Genomic DNA, 15,190 nt, shown 5'->3' on the forward strand with positions numbered 1-15,190 from the left:
AGATCAGGTAGAGGACAGATCAGGTAGAGGACAGGAATGGACAGATCAGGTAGAGGACAGGAATGGACAGATCAGGTAGAGGACAGGAATGGACAGATCAGGTAGAGGACAGATTAGGTAGAGGGCAGGAATGGACAGATCAGGTAGAGGACAGGAATGGACAGATCAGGTAGAGGACAGGAATGGACAGATCAGGTAGAGGACAGGAATGGACAGATCAGGTAGAAGACAGGAATGGACAGATCAGGTAGAGGACAGGAATGGACAGATCAGGTAGAAGACAGGAATGGACAGATCAGGTAGAGGACAGGAATGGACAGATCAGGTAGAGGACAGGAATGGACAGATCAGGTAGAAGACAGGAATGGACAAATCAGGTAGAGGACAGATCAGGTAGATGACAGGAATGGACAGATCAGGTAGAGGACAGGAATGGACAGATCAGGTAGAGGACAGATCAGGTAGAGGACAGGAATGGACAGATCAGGTAGAGGACAGGAATGGACAGATCAGGTAGACGACAGGAATGGACAGATCAGGTAGAAGACAGGAATGGACAGATCAGGTAGAAGACAGGAATGGACAGATCAGGTAGACGACAGGAATGGACAGATCAGGTAGAGGACAGATCAGGTAGAGGACAGGAATGGACAGATCAGGTAGAAGACAGGAATGGACAGATTAGGTAGAGGACAGATCAGGTAGAGGACAGGAATGGACAGATCAGGTAGAAGACAGGAATGGACAGATTAGGTAGAGGACAGATCAGGTAGAGGACAGGAATGGACAGATCAGGTAGAGGACAGATCAGGAATGGACAGATCAGGTAGAAGACAGGAATGGACAGATCAGGTAGACGACAGGAATGGACAGATCAGGTAGAGGACAGGAATGGACAGATCAGGTAGAGGACAGGAATGGACAGATCAGGTAGAGGACAGGAGTGGACAGATCAGGTAGAGGACAGGAATGGACAGATCAGGTAGAGGACAGGAATGGACAGATCAGGTAGAGGACAGATCAGGTAGAGGACAGGAATGGACAGATCAGGTAGAAGACAGGAATGGACAGATCAGGTAGAGGACAGGAATGGACAGATCAGGACAGTAGGTGAATGAGATGAAAATAAAATCCAGGCCATCTACCTAAAAGGAGAGGAGAACGTACCACGCAGACGCCATGGGAACACACACAGTATATGGAGAGATATGATGTCCACACACACACTAACACACACACTAACACACTCACAAACACACTCACATACACACGCACTAACACACACACTAACACACTCAGTATATGGAGAGATATGATGCCCACACACACACTAACACACACACTAACACACACACTAACACACTCACATACTAACACACACACATACACACGCACTAACACACACACTAACACACTCACATACACACGCACTAACACACACACTAACACACACACTAACACACTCAGTATATGGAGAGATATGATGCGCGCACACACACTAACACACACTAACACACTCACATACACACGCACTAACACACGCACTAACACACGCACTAACACACACACTAACACACGCAGTATATGGAGAGATATGATGCGCGCACACACACACTAACACACACTCACATACACACACTTCATTTGTAAGTACATACTGTAGGTAGCCTAAGAGCAATCATCTTAAAACTACCAGACCTGAGGGAGGAGTCTAGTCTCTCTTGCTCTCTCCTCCTTTGGCAACATTTAATAACCCCTTGACCCCCCACTTCCTGTTACCAGCTACACCCACTGATGCACATACTGTATGTAGTCTCCTCCTTGTCCTAAAAACGGAAGTGGGTCTTCCTCTCTCTCTGTCTCCTCTCTCTCTCTCAATTCATGTCGAAGGGCTTTGTTGGCATGGGAAACATATGTTAACATTGCCAAAGCAAGTGATGTAGATAATAAACAAAAGTGAAAAAAAACAATCAAAAATGATCAGTAAACATTACACTCACAAAAGTTCCAAAAGAATAAAGACCTTTCAAATGTCATAATATGTCTATATACAGTGTTGTAACGATGTGCAGATAGATAAAGTACAAAAGGGATTTTTTTTTACAATGGAGTTTATTCTTCACTGGTTGCCCTTTTCTTGTGGCAAATCATGCTGCTGTGATGGCACACTGGGGTATTTCACCCAGTAGATATGAGAGTTCATCAAGATTGGGTTTGTTTACTAATTCTTTGTGGGTCTGTGTAATCTGAGGGAAATATGTGTCTCTAATATGGTCATACATTGGGCAGGAGGTTAGGAAGTGCAGCTCAGTTTCCACCTCATTTTGTGGGCAGTGAGCACATAGCCTGTCTTCTCTTGAGAGCCAGGTCTGCCTTCGGCGGCCTTTCTCAATAGCAAGGCTATGCTCACTGAGTCTGTACATAGTCAAAGCTTTCCTTAAATGTGGGTCAGTCACAGTGGTCCGGTATTCTGCCACGGTGTACTCTCTGTTTAGGGCCAAATAGCATTCTATTTAATGTGTCAATAATTGTCTTTTTGTTTTGTCATGATTTGGTTGGGTCTAATTGTGTTTCTGTCCTGGGGAACAGAGCCCCAGGACCAGCTTGCTTAGGGGACTTCTCCAGGTTCATCTCTCTGTAGGTGATGGCTTTGTTATGGAAGGTTTGGGAATCGGTGGTTGTAGAATTTAACAGCTCTTTTCTGGATTTTGATCATTAGCGGGTATCGGCCTAACTCTTCTCTGCATGCATAATTTGGTGTTTTAAGTTGTACATGGAGGATATTTTTGCAGAATTCTGCATGCAGAGTCTCAATTTGATGTTTTGTGAATTCTTGGTTGGTGAGCGGACCCCAGACCTCACAACCATAAAGGTCAATTGGTTATATAACTGATTCAAGTATTTTTAGCCAGATCCTAATTGGAATGAAGAATTCTACGCTCCTTTTGATGGCATAGAAGGCCCTTCTTGCCTTGTCTCTCAGATCGTTCACAGCTTTGTGTAAGTTACCCGTGGCGCTGATGTTTAGGCCGAGGTATGTATGGTTTTTGTGTGCTCTTGGGCAACTGTGTCTAGACGGAATTTGTATTTGTGGTCCTGGCAACTGGACATTTTTTGGAACACCATTATTTTTGTCTTACTGAGATTTAATGTTAGTGCCCAGGTCTGACAGAATCTGTGCAGAAGATCTAGGTCATGGTTCCCCAACTGGCGGCCCGCCGGCAAAATCTGGCCCACCAGCATTATTATTTGGCCCCCCCAAAATTAGTTATAAATGGGTTTTTCTTTTTTTTTTAAAGATACATCATAAAAATGATCAAGTCCCAAATGCAATGTCCCAAGAAGGAAGTTACCCTCCCTAAATAACGCAAAACCTGCATCTGAACTTGAACTGCAGGAGGAGGGAGAGAATGCGGAAGACAGTCAACTAATAAAGCAGGCAGGGGACCACTTTGTGGTGCTGAAAGGTAAAGCTGCAGCCACAGCACAATCAATAGGAGGTGAACAGCGCCTGGTGCTGAAAATATAGCTGACTTGTTCTGCAAGTGGCGCACAGCAACAGATGGAGAAAAACTACACCAGTCGAGAAATTCATTTCAAAAACAATCTTCATTTTAATTTGACTTTCCAAACAACGTTAGGGCTTAAATGGAGTCTATTTCATCCGAGCCTAGACCTATATAAAATAATTTAAGTGTCTGAGGTAGGCTATGAGGCTTAACAGCATCTTTTAAAGAAAGAAAAACATGGCCTAATCGAAGTGAGATTTTTTTTATTGGGCTTACTTACAATTGCAACTGGCCAAAAATATAACATCCTACATAAAACAATAATGTCAATTTCAAAATGTGTCTGAATGTATGTATGGGGATAGTCTGCTCCTGTAACGGCTGAACAAACAGAACATACTGTCAGCTTGAGATGGAAATATCCCTGGATAACCTCTCACAATAATATTAGTATTTACTAAATACTGTCAGCTTGAGATGTAAATATCCCTGGATAACCTCTCACAATAATATTAGTATTTAGTAAATACTGTCAGCTTGAGATGTAAATATCCCTGGATAACCTCTCACAATAATATTAGTATTTACTAAATACTGTCAGCTTGAGATGTAAATATCCCTGGATAAGAACTCACAATAATATTAGTATTTACTAAATACTGTCAGCTTGAGATGTAAATATACCTGGATAACCTCTCACAATAATATTAGTATTTACTAAATACTGTCAGCTTGAGATGTAAATATCCCTGGATAAGAACTCACAATAATATTAGTATTTACTAAATACTGTCAGCTTGAGATGTAAATATACCTGGATAAGAACTCACAATAATATTAGTATTTACTAAATACTGTCAGCTTGAGATGTAAATATACCTGGATAACCTCTCACAATAATATTAGTATTTACTAAATACTGTCAGCTTGAGATGTAAATATCCCTGGATAAGAACTCACAATAATATTAGTATTTACTAAATACTGTCAGCTTGAGATGTAAATATCCCTGGATAACCTCTCACAATAATATTAGTATTTACTAAATACTGTCAGCTTGAGATGTAAATATCCCTGGATAAGAACTCACAATAATATTAGTATTTACTAAATACTGTCAGCTTAAGACCTAAATATCCCTGGATAACCTCTCACAATAATATTAGTATTTAGTAAATACTGTCAGCTTAAGACCTAAATATCCCTGGATAACCTCTCACAATAATATTAGTATTTACTAAATACAGTCATACAGGCCACTAGGTTACTTAATGAGAAAAGTTGAATTTCCCCTGGACACAATCTTGTGGATGTCGGGTGAGATGGATGTGATTTTGATGCGCAGGCAGTCCTTGATTGAATTATGTGAAAACCGGTTTCTGTCCGGAGTCTTGTATGGGCGGCAGGTAGTCTAGTGCTTAGAGTGTAGGGCCGGCAGGTAGCCTAGTGCTTAGAGTGTATGGGCGGCAGGTAGTCTAGTGCTTAGAGTGTAGGGCCGGCAGGTAGCCTAGTGCTTAGAGTGTATGGGCGGCAGGTAGTCTAGTGCTTAGAGTGTAGGGCCGGCAGGTAGCCTAGTGCTTAGAGTGTATGGGCGGCAGGTAGTCTAGTGCTTAGAGTGTAGGGCCGGCAGGTAGCCTAGTGCTTAGAGTGTATGGGCGGCAGGTAGTCTAGTGCTTAGAGTGTAGGGGCGGCAGGTAGTCTAGTGCTTAGAGTGTATGGGCGGCAGGTAGCCTAGTGGTTAGAGTGTAGGGGCGGCAGGTAGCCTAGTGCTTAGAGTGTAGGGGCGGCAGGTAGTCTAGTGCTTAGAGTGTATGGGCGGCAGGTAGTCTAGTGCTTAGAGTGTAGGGGCGGCAGGTAGCCTAGTGCTTAGAGTGTAGGGGCGGCAGATAGTCTAGTGCTTAGAGTGTATGGGCGGCAGGTAGCCGAGTGGTTAGAGTGTAGGGGCGGCAGGTAGCCTAGTGCTTAGAGTGTAGGGGCGGCAGGTAGTCTAGTGCTTAGAGTGTATGGGCGGCAGGTAGCCTAGTGCTTAGAGTGTATGGGCGGCAGGTAGTCTAGTGCTTAGAGTGTATGGGCGGCAGGTAGTCTAGTGCTTAGAGTGTATGGGCGGCAGGTAGCCTAGTGCTTAGAGTGTATGGGCGGCAGGTAGTCTAGTGCTTAGAGTGTATGGGCGGCAGGTAGTCTAGTGCTTAGAGTGTAGGGGCGGCAGGTAGTCTAGTGCTTAGAGTGTAGGGGCGGCAGGTAGCCTAGTGGTTAGAGTGTATGGGCGGCAGGTAGCCTAGTGCTTAGAGTGTAGGGGCGGCAGGTAGCCTAGTGCTTAGAGTGTAGGGCGGCAGGTAGCCTAGTGGTTAGAGTGTAGGGGCGGCAGGTATCCTAGTGCTTAGAGTGTATGGGTGGCAGGTAGCCTAGTGCTTAGAGTGTATGGGCGGCAGGTAGTCTAGTGCTTAGAGTGTAGGGGCAGCAGGTAGTCTAGTGCTTAGAGTGTATGGGCGGCAGGTAGTCTAGTGCTTAGAGTGTATGGGCGGCAGGTAGTCTAGTGCTTAGAGTGTAGGGGCAGCAGGTAGTCTAGTGCTTAGAGTGTATGGGCGGCAGGTAGTCTAGTGCTTAGAGTGTATGGGCGGCAGGTAGCCTAGTGGTTAGAGTGTAGGGGCGGCAGGTAGCCTAGTGCTTAGAGTGTAGGGGCGGCAGGTAGTCTAGTGCTTAGAGTGTAGGGGCGGCAGGTAGTCTAGTGCTTAGAGTGTAGGGGCGGCAGATAGTCTAGTGCTTAGAGTGTATGGGCGGCAGGTAGCCGAGTGGTTAGAGTGTAGGGGCGGCAGGTAGCCTAGTGCTTAGAGTGTAGGGGCGGCAGGTAGTCTAGTGCTTAGAGTGTATGGGCGGCAGGTAGCCTAGTGCTTAGAGTGTAGGGGCGGCAGGTAGTCTAGTGCTTAGAGTGTATGGGCGGCAGGTAGCCTAGTGCTTAGAGTGTATGGGCGGCAGGTAGCCTAGTGCTTAGAGTGTATGGGCGGCAGGTAGTCTAGTGCTTAGAGTGTATGGGCGGCAGGTAGTCTAGTGCTTAGAGTGTAGGGGCGGCAGGTAGTCTAGTGCTTAGAGTGTAGGGGCGGCAGGTAGCCTAGTGGTTAGAGTGTAAGGGCGGCAGGTAGCCTAGTGCTTAGAGTGTAGGGGCGGCAGGTAGCCTAGTGGTTAGAGTGTAGGGGCGGCAGGTAGCCTAGTGCTTAGAGTGTATGGGTGGCAGGTAGCCTAGTGCTTAGAGTGTATTGGCGGCAGGTAGCCTAGTGCTTAGAGTGTATGGGCGGCAGGTAGTCTATTGCTTAGAGTGTAGGGGCGGCAGGTAGCCTAGTGCTTAGAGTGTAGGGGCGGCAGGTAGCCTAGTGCTTAGAGTGTAGGGGCGGCAGGTAGCCTAGTGGTTAGAGTGTAGGGGCGGCAGGTAGCCTAGTGCTTAGAGTGTATGGGTGGCAGGTAGCCTAGTGCTTAGAGTGTATGGGCGGCAGGTAGTCTAGTGCTTAGAGTGTAGGGGCAGCAGGTAGTCTAGTGCTTAGAGTGTATGGGCGGCAGGTAGTCTAGTGCTTAGAGTGTATGGGCGGCAGGTAGTCTAGTGCTTAGAGTGTAGGGGCAGCAGGTAGTCTAGTGCTTAGAGTGTATGGGCGGCAGGTAGTCTAGTGCTTAGAGTGTATGGGCGGCAGGTAGCCTAGTGCTTAGAGTGTAGGGGCGGCAGGTAGTCTAGTGCTTAGAGTGTATGGGCGGCAGGTAGCCTAGTGCTTAGAGTGTAGGGGCAGCAGGTAGTCTAGTGCTTAGAGTGTAGGGCCGGCAGGTAGCCTAGTGCTTAGAGTGTATGGGCGGCAGGTAGTCTAGTGCTTAGAGTGTAGGGCCGGCAGGTAGCCTAGTGCTTAGAGTGTATGGGCGGCAGGTAGTCTAGTGCTTAGAGTGTAGGGGCGGCAGGTAGCCTAGTGGTTAGAGTGTATGGGCGGCAGGTAGACTAGTGGTTCGAGTGTAGGGGCGGCAGGTAGCCTATGGTTCAGTTAGACTTGCATGTCCCACACACATATATGAGACAGATATAACACACACACCACACAAACACACCACACAAACACACCACACGAACACACCACACCACACACACCACACAAACACACCACACAAACACACCACACACACAGATAGGGCTCACACAACTTTTCTCTCTGGGTGTATTCTGACCCTGAACTTCAGCATGAGAATAGCTATTCACTAGTGCTATGCATGCTATTCACTAGTTATTCGTTTGGGATGGAGATTGAATAAATGGAGGTGTGTCTACAGATACACCATATCCTGACCTTGACTTCATTCCCTCATAATTCCACCTCACCTTTTACACGTGAAGGACACTCCGAATAAGGTTGAGCAGCCTGTCTGTTCCAAGTGGTGTTATTTCTGATGGAGCATGTAGAATGGTGTTATTTCTGATGGAGCATGGAGAATGGTGTTATTTCTGATGGAGCATGGAGAATGGTGTTATTTCTGATGGAGCATGGAGAATGGTGTTATTTCTGATGGAGCATGGAGAATGGTGTTATTTCTGATGGAGCATGGATAATGGTGTTATTTCTGATGGAGCATGGAGAATGGTGTTATTTCTGATGGAGCATGGAGAATGGTGTTATTTCTGATGGAGCATGGAGAACGGTGTTATTTCTGATGGAGCATGGAGAACGGTGTTATTTCTGATGGAGCATGGAGAATGGTGTTATTTCTGATGGAGCATGGAGAATGGTGTTATTTCTGATGGAGCATGGAGAACGGTGTTATTTCTGATGGAGCATGGAGAACGGTGTTATTTCTGATGGAGCATGGAGAATGGTGTTATTTCTGATGGAGCATGGAGAACGGTGTTATTTCTGATGGAGCATGGAGAATGGTGTTATTTCTGATGGAGCATGGAGAACGGTGTTATTTCTGATGGAGCATGGAGAACGGTGTTATTTCTGATGGAGCATGGAGAACGGTGTTATTTCTGATGGAGCATGGAGAACGGTGTTATTTCTGATGGAGCATGGAGAATGGTGTTATTTCTGATGGAGCATGGAGAATGGTGTTATTTCTGATGGAGCATGGAGAACGGTGTTATTTCTGATGGAGCATGGAGAACGGTGTTATTTCTGATGGAGCATGGAGAACGGTGTTATTTCTGATGGAGCATGGAGAAAGGTGTTATTTCTGATGGAGCATGGAGAATGGTGTTATTTCTGATGGAGCATGGAGAACGGTGTTATTTCTGATGGAGCATGGAGAATGGTGTTATTTCTGATGGAGCATGGAGAATGGTGTTATTTCTGATGGAGCATGGAGAACGGTGTTATTTCTGATGGAGCATGGAGAACGGTGTTATTTCTGATGGAGCATGGAGAATGCTGTTATTTCTGATGGAGCATGGAGAATGGTGTTATTTCTGATGGAGCATGGAGAATGGTGTTATTTCTGATGGAGCATGGAGAATGGTGTTATTTCTGATGGAGCATGGAGAACGGTGTTATTTCTGATGGAGCATGGAGAATGGTGTTATTTCTGATGGAGCATGGAGAATGGTGTTATTTCTGATGGAGCATGGAGAATGGTGTTATTTCTGATGGAGCATGGAGAATGGTGTTATTTCTGATGGAGCATGGAGAACGGTGTTATTTCTGATGGAGCATGGAGAACGGTGTTATTTCTGATGGAGCATGGAGAACAGTGTTATTTCTGATGGAGCATGGAGAATGGTGTTATTTCTGATGGAGCATGGAGAATGGTGTTATTTCTGATGGAGCATGGAGAACGGTGTTATTTCTGATGGAGCATGGAGAATGGTGTTATTTCTGATGGAGCATGGAGAACGGTGTTATTTCTGATGGAGCATGGAGAACGGTGTTATTTCTGATGGAGCATGGAGAACAGTGTTATTTCTGATGGAGCATGGAGAACGGTGTTATTTCTGATGGAGCATGGAGAATGGTGTTATTTCTGATGGAGCATGGAGAACGGTGTTATTTCTGATGGAGCATGGAGAATGGTGTTATTTCTGATGGAGCATGGAGAACAGTGTTATTTCTGATGGAGCATGGAGAATGGTGTTATTTCTGATGGAGCATGGAGAATGGTGTTATTTCTGATGGAGCATGGAGAACGGTGTTATTTCTGATGGAGCATGGAGAACGGTGTTATTTCTGATGGAGCATGGAGAACGGTGTTATTTCTGATGGAGCATGGAGAACGGTGTTATTTCTGATGGAGCATGGAGAACGGTGTTATTTCTTACTAAGTGATAAGGTCTATTGATAGGATCTAGCTGAATGAGCACGACGTTTGAATAAGGGGGATTGTAAATATACAATATGCACTTATTTTAGATCTATATGACCTTATGATCACTGGAGACAAATGGGAACCAGGTCACACGGCAGCAAACTGAAGCATAGCAACACTTTCCCACAGTGAAGGTAATGAAATGCCTTATAACCTGGGATGATATGTAGTAGACCCACGATATACTATCCTGTGTCCTCTATAATATCCCAGATGAATAGGACACGGTTTGATCACTAGGCTGATCAATGCAAAATGGAATTCAAATGACTAAATAAGAAGGAGTAGGCTACAACGTGCAACCGACAGGTAGTTGTTTAATCTGAATGGAGTTGTAGACATTGACTCTTATTATTTCATTGTTATTATTATTAGACAATAGTTGCCATGGTATTCTTATTACAGGGACCGCGCCATAACGAATCATTTGGACGGGCCTTTGATTTCCGCGTGATTTTGCGCGTTCACATTTGTTTAACGGGTGTAATAGTAAAAGACCATTCGGAAAGCTTACAATTTATCCTACCATTTCTACCCATCTGCGTGGCAGGTCTGATTATTTTCAATATGCGCATTTTTCATGAAGCAGTTTCACTTTCATAATAACTGTCACAGTGGTTCATCATAAAGATCTGAAAGCCTAGAACTCAGAGATGATACATCACAGTGCAGTGCAGCCAATGCAGCAGTAGGCCTATAACTTCCATCATCAACTAAGTAAAATACAAAATACCTAAAGCCAACAAATAAAAACAGTAGAAAATATCCTGATGATAATTCTGGTTCTTTCAATCACATTATTTGTAAATAATACACTATATATACAAAGGTATATGGACACCCATTCAAATGAGTGGATTCTGCCATTTCAGCCACACCCGTTGCTGACAGGCACATAAAATTGAGTACACAGCAATGCAATCTCCATAGACAAACATTGGCAGTAGAAATGTCTTACTGAAGAGTTCAGTGACTTTCAATGTGGCACCGTTATTGGAGGCCACCTTTCCAACAAGTCAGTTTGTCAGATTTCTGCCCTGCTAGAGCTGCCCCGGTCAACTGTAAGTGCTGTTATTGTGAAGTGGAAACGTCTAGGAGCAACAGCGGCTCAGCTGCGAAGTGGTAGGCAACACAACTTCACAGAATGGGACCGGCGAGTGCTGAAGCGTGTAGCGCGTAAAAATAATCTGTTCTAGGTTGCAACACTCACTACCGAGTCCCAAACTGCCTCTGGAAGTAACGTCAGCACAAAAACTGTTTGTCGGGAGCTTCATGAAATGGGTTTCCATGGCCGAGCAGCTGCACACAAGCCTAAGATCATCATGTGGTGTAAAACTCACTGCCATTGGCCTCTGGATCAGTGGAAACACGTTCTGTGGAGTGATGAATAACGCTTCACCATCTGGCAGTCAGACGGATGAATCTGGGTTTGGCGGATTCCAGGATAATGTTACCTGCACCAATGCATAGTGACAACTGTAAAGTTTGGTAGAGGAGGAATAATGGTCTAGGGCTGTTTTTCATGGTTACGGCTAGGACCCTTAGTTCCAGTGAAGGGAAATCTTAACGCTACAACATACAATGACATTCTAGATGATTCTGTGCTTCCAACTTTGTGGCATAGGTTTGAGGAAGGCCCTTTCATGTTTCAGCATGACAATACCCCCATATACAAATCGAGGTCCATACAGAAATGGTTTGTTGAGATCAGTGTGGAAGAACTTGATGTATTTCATTTATTTCAAACAGAGACAGAGAGAGCGAGAGATAGAGAGCGACTCAGAGCCCCAGGACAGCAACACAATTAGACCCAACCAAATCATGACAAAACTCAAAGATAATTACTTGACACATTGGAAATAATTAACAAAAAAACAGAGCAAACTATAATGCTATTTGGCCCTAAACAGAGAGTACACAGTAGCAGAATACCGGACCACTGTGACTGACCCAAAATTAAGTAAATCTTTGATTTATGTACAGACTCACTGAGTATAGCCTTGCTATTGAGAAAGGCCACCGTAGGCAGACATGGCTCTCAAGAGAAGACAGGCTATGTGCTCACTGCCCACAAAATGAGGTGGACACTGAGCTGCACTTCCTACCCTCCTGCCCAATGTATGACCATATTAGACACATATTTCCCTCAGATTACACAGATCCACAAAGAATTTGAAAACAAAACCCAATTTTGATAAACTCCCATATCTACTGGGTGAAATACCACAGTGTGCCATCACAGCAGCAAGATGTGTTACCTGTTGCCACGAGAAAAGGTTAACCAGTGAAGAACAAACACCATTGTAAATACAACCCATATTTATGTTGATTTATTTTCCCTTTTGTACTTTAACTATTTGCACATAATATGACATTTGTAAGGTCTTCATTCTTTTGGAACTTTTGTGAGTGTAATCTTTACTGTTGATTTTTATTGTTTATTTCACTTTTGTTTCTTATCTACTTCACTTGCATTGGCAACGTTAACATATGTTTCCCATGCCAATAAAGCCCTTAAATTGTAATTGAATTGAAAGAGGGTGAAAGGGAGGGAGGGAGTAGAGAGTATTTCATATGGATCCCATTGTTCTCTCTCAGACCACATTAAATTCCAAGGCTTGACCTACCCCCACCCCCACATTTGTGCATTAGAATTAAACCAGAACCATACGTCAAACCCACGTCATAGTCGGGGGTGTCACCCTGTCATGATTCGGTGCTGCGGTAAACTAACACAATAGTAGCCTAACGTTACATTTGGATTTTCACAGAAACTGCAGACAAACTGACAGACAGTCGCATGACATTTTCAGGGTAACACGTGTCCCTTTACTTGCTACTTTAAAGAGGAAGTAGCCTATGTTTATCGTTAACGAAGTGGCTACAGTAGGCTAGTCTATTTGAGTCTAGGTTGCGTTACATTGTAATAAGATAGTTACAACGTTGACAATGATGCTGCCGCACACGGTGATATATTTTTTTATAAACAATGTATTAAGTCGCTTGTGGCTACAGTAGCCGAGTTCATCACTTTGTTTCAACCAGATACAATATGTGGCTGTCTGACGTTGGGAACTAGCAATCTAGCAGGAGTAGGGTAGAATTAATCAGATTGAGGTTCATTTCGACAATATAGACTAGCCCCTCCCTACACTAAATTTGACAGGTACAAACGAACCCTGTGTTTTGCATTCCAGATAACTGTATCGCCACAAGCCCATAGCCTAATGCGAAGTACGAGTTCGCTTGCAAATTGATGATATGATTTCATTCGCACTTAAAACTCTCTCTCTCTCATCATTGTCCCTCTATCTCTCTCCCCTGAACCAACGAAACCTCCACTCTTCTCAACTAACCCTCTGTTATTGCTGCTTAGGGAACCTCGTCCAGTGTGCTGCTTGCCTTTCATGCCCTGTCTCTGCATGCGAAACCAGGATACCTTTTCTTCCTTATGTTTGCCTATTTTCCCAAATAACACAAACATCACCAGAAAAATGTAAACGCTAAAAACAACCAAAGACTGATAATTTATCCTTACCTGGTCCCCGCCTTGTCTCCCATCTTCGCAGGCACTGGGTTTGAGTGCTATTAAAGTGTAATATTAGTGTAAATTTGGACGGTATTTTGATTACAAGGTCTTCCTCAATTACTGTCCTCTTTCCTCCTCTCGGTCGTAGGATCGAGCTCCAATCGGTCTCTGTTCGGCTTGTGTAGCTCTGTGAAACTCGGTTTCCGCAGCCTACAAACGGAAACGAACCCTTCGTTTCGTCCCTCGAGCTCTGACAGTGAGCGAAATACAGAGCTACGCCCTCACCGTCTGACAGACACCGCACTCGACCAATCGCTTCTTCGGAATCATGTGCATCAGTGAAAGGCGAGCAGACATAAAATAAACGCCTGAAACTAGATCAAGGGCGGGCTGCGCCTGCTTCATATTGGTCCTGACTGGACTTAACGAGAAGGGGGGGAAAAGTATAATTTTACTTCACCTTAAAACCGGAACATCCGGTTGTTGGGGACTCGGCAGAGGCTTGTGAATGGACAACAAACAGGCACAGCCCACCCTTGCCTTTGGGACCACCAATGGAATAAGGGGGGAAAAATGGTAGAGGGTGTGTCTTTCTTATCAATTAAGGAGGAATCAGGATGTGGACATGAAGATAGGGTTAGGGTTCAGGTTAATTTCATGTCCACATGCCGGTTCAACTCCAGCCTCAACCATAACCTTAACCCTAGCCTCATTTCCACATCCTGTTTCCACCCTAACCTCAACCACAACCCGAACGCCAACACTAGAGAGAGAACCAAGGTGCCTCTCTAATTCAGTTAAAACGGCCTCTAATCAACCCCTTGTAATCCAGCGGACACCATTCATATAATGCAGACCCCATTATTAGTAATATCATAATTACCAACATTATTCAAACGTTGCCTAGCAATAGATCTGTGGACCCTATAGGGAGCCATAGTGTCAAGCTGTACCTCATGACAGGTCTTGGATAAAGAAATGTCCTGCTGGGCAGTGATGGAAAAAGTACTCAAGTACTTGAGTAAAAGTAAAGATACCTTAATAGAAAATGATTCAATTAAAAGTAAAAGTCACCCAGTAAAATACTACTTGAGTAAAAGTCTAAAAGTATTCGGTTTTAAATATACTTAAGAATCAAAAGTAAGTGGAATTGCTAAAATGTACTTAAGTATCAAGTCTAAATAATTTCAAATTCCAACCCGGACAGCACAATTTTATTACATTTTTTATTGACGTATAACCGGGGGCACACTCCAACACTCAGACATAATTTACTAACGAAGCATGTGTGTTGAATGAGTCTGTCAGATCAGAGGCAGTAGGGACCAGGGATGTTCTCTGTTTAGTGAGTCCTCCAGATCAGAGGCAGTAGGGATGACCAGGGATGTTCTCTGTTTAGTGAGTCTGCCAGATCAGAGGCAGTAGGGACCAGGGATGTTCTCTGTTTAGTGAGTCCTCCAGATCAGAGGCAGTAGGGATGACCAGAGATGTTCTCTGTTTAGAGTCTGCCAGATCAGAGGCAGTAGGGATGACCAGGGATGTTCTCTGTTTAGTGATTCTGCCAGATCAGAGACAGTAGGGATGACCAGAGATGTTCTCTGTTTAGTGAGTCTGCCAGATCAGAGGCAGTAGGGACCAGGGATGTTCTCTGTTTAGTGAGTCCTCCAGATCAGAGGCAGTAGGGATGACCAGAGATGTTCTCTGTTTAGTGAGTCTGCCAGATCAGAGGCAGTAGGGACCAGGGATGTTCTCTGTTTAGTGAGTCCTCCAGATCAGAGGCAGTAGGGATGACCAGAGATGTTCTCTGTTTAGTGAGTCTGCCAGATCAGAGGCA

At 44.5% G+C, this 15,190-nt stretch overlaps 1 protein-coding gene across 2 annotated transcripts in view; it reads right to left on the minus strand.

The window, feature by feature from the left end:
- Positions 1-13,615, minus strand: part of LOC118376321 (arrestin red cell-like) — a 110,123-nt gene extending 96,508 nt beyond the window's left edge. The window contains exon 1 of one of the 2 annotated variants that reach the window (XM_052497650.1): positions 13,366-13,615. In XM_052497650.1, coding sequence (XP_052353610.1) covers positions 13,366-13,388 — 23 coding nt within the window. In that variant the 5' untranslated portion in view covers positions 13,389-13,615. The remainder of the gene's footprint in view (positions 1-13,365) is intronic. The other variant, XM_052497649.1, reaches the window with a different exon arrangement.
- Positions 13,616-15,190: the final 1,575 nt, after the last annotated feature.

This window comes from Oncorhynchus keta, chromosome 35 (assembly GCF_023373465.1).
Source record: "Oncorhynchus keta strain PuntledgeMale-10-30-2019 chromosome 35, Oket_V2, whole genome shotgun sequence".
Classification (NCBI taxonomy): Eukaryota; Metazoa; Chordata; class Actinopteri; order Salmoniformes; family Salmonidae; genus Oncorhynchus; species Oncorhynchus keta.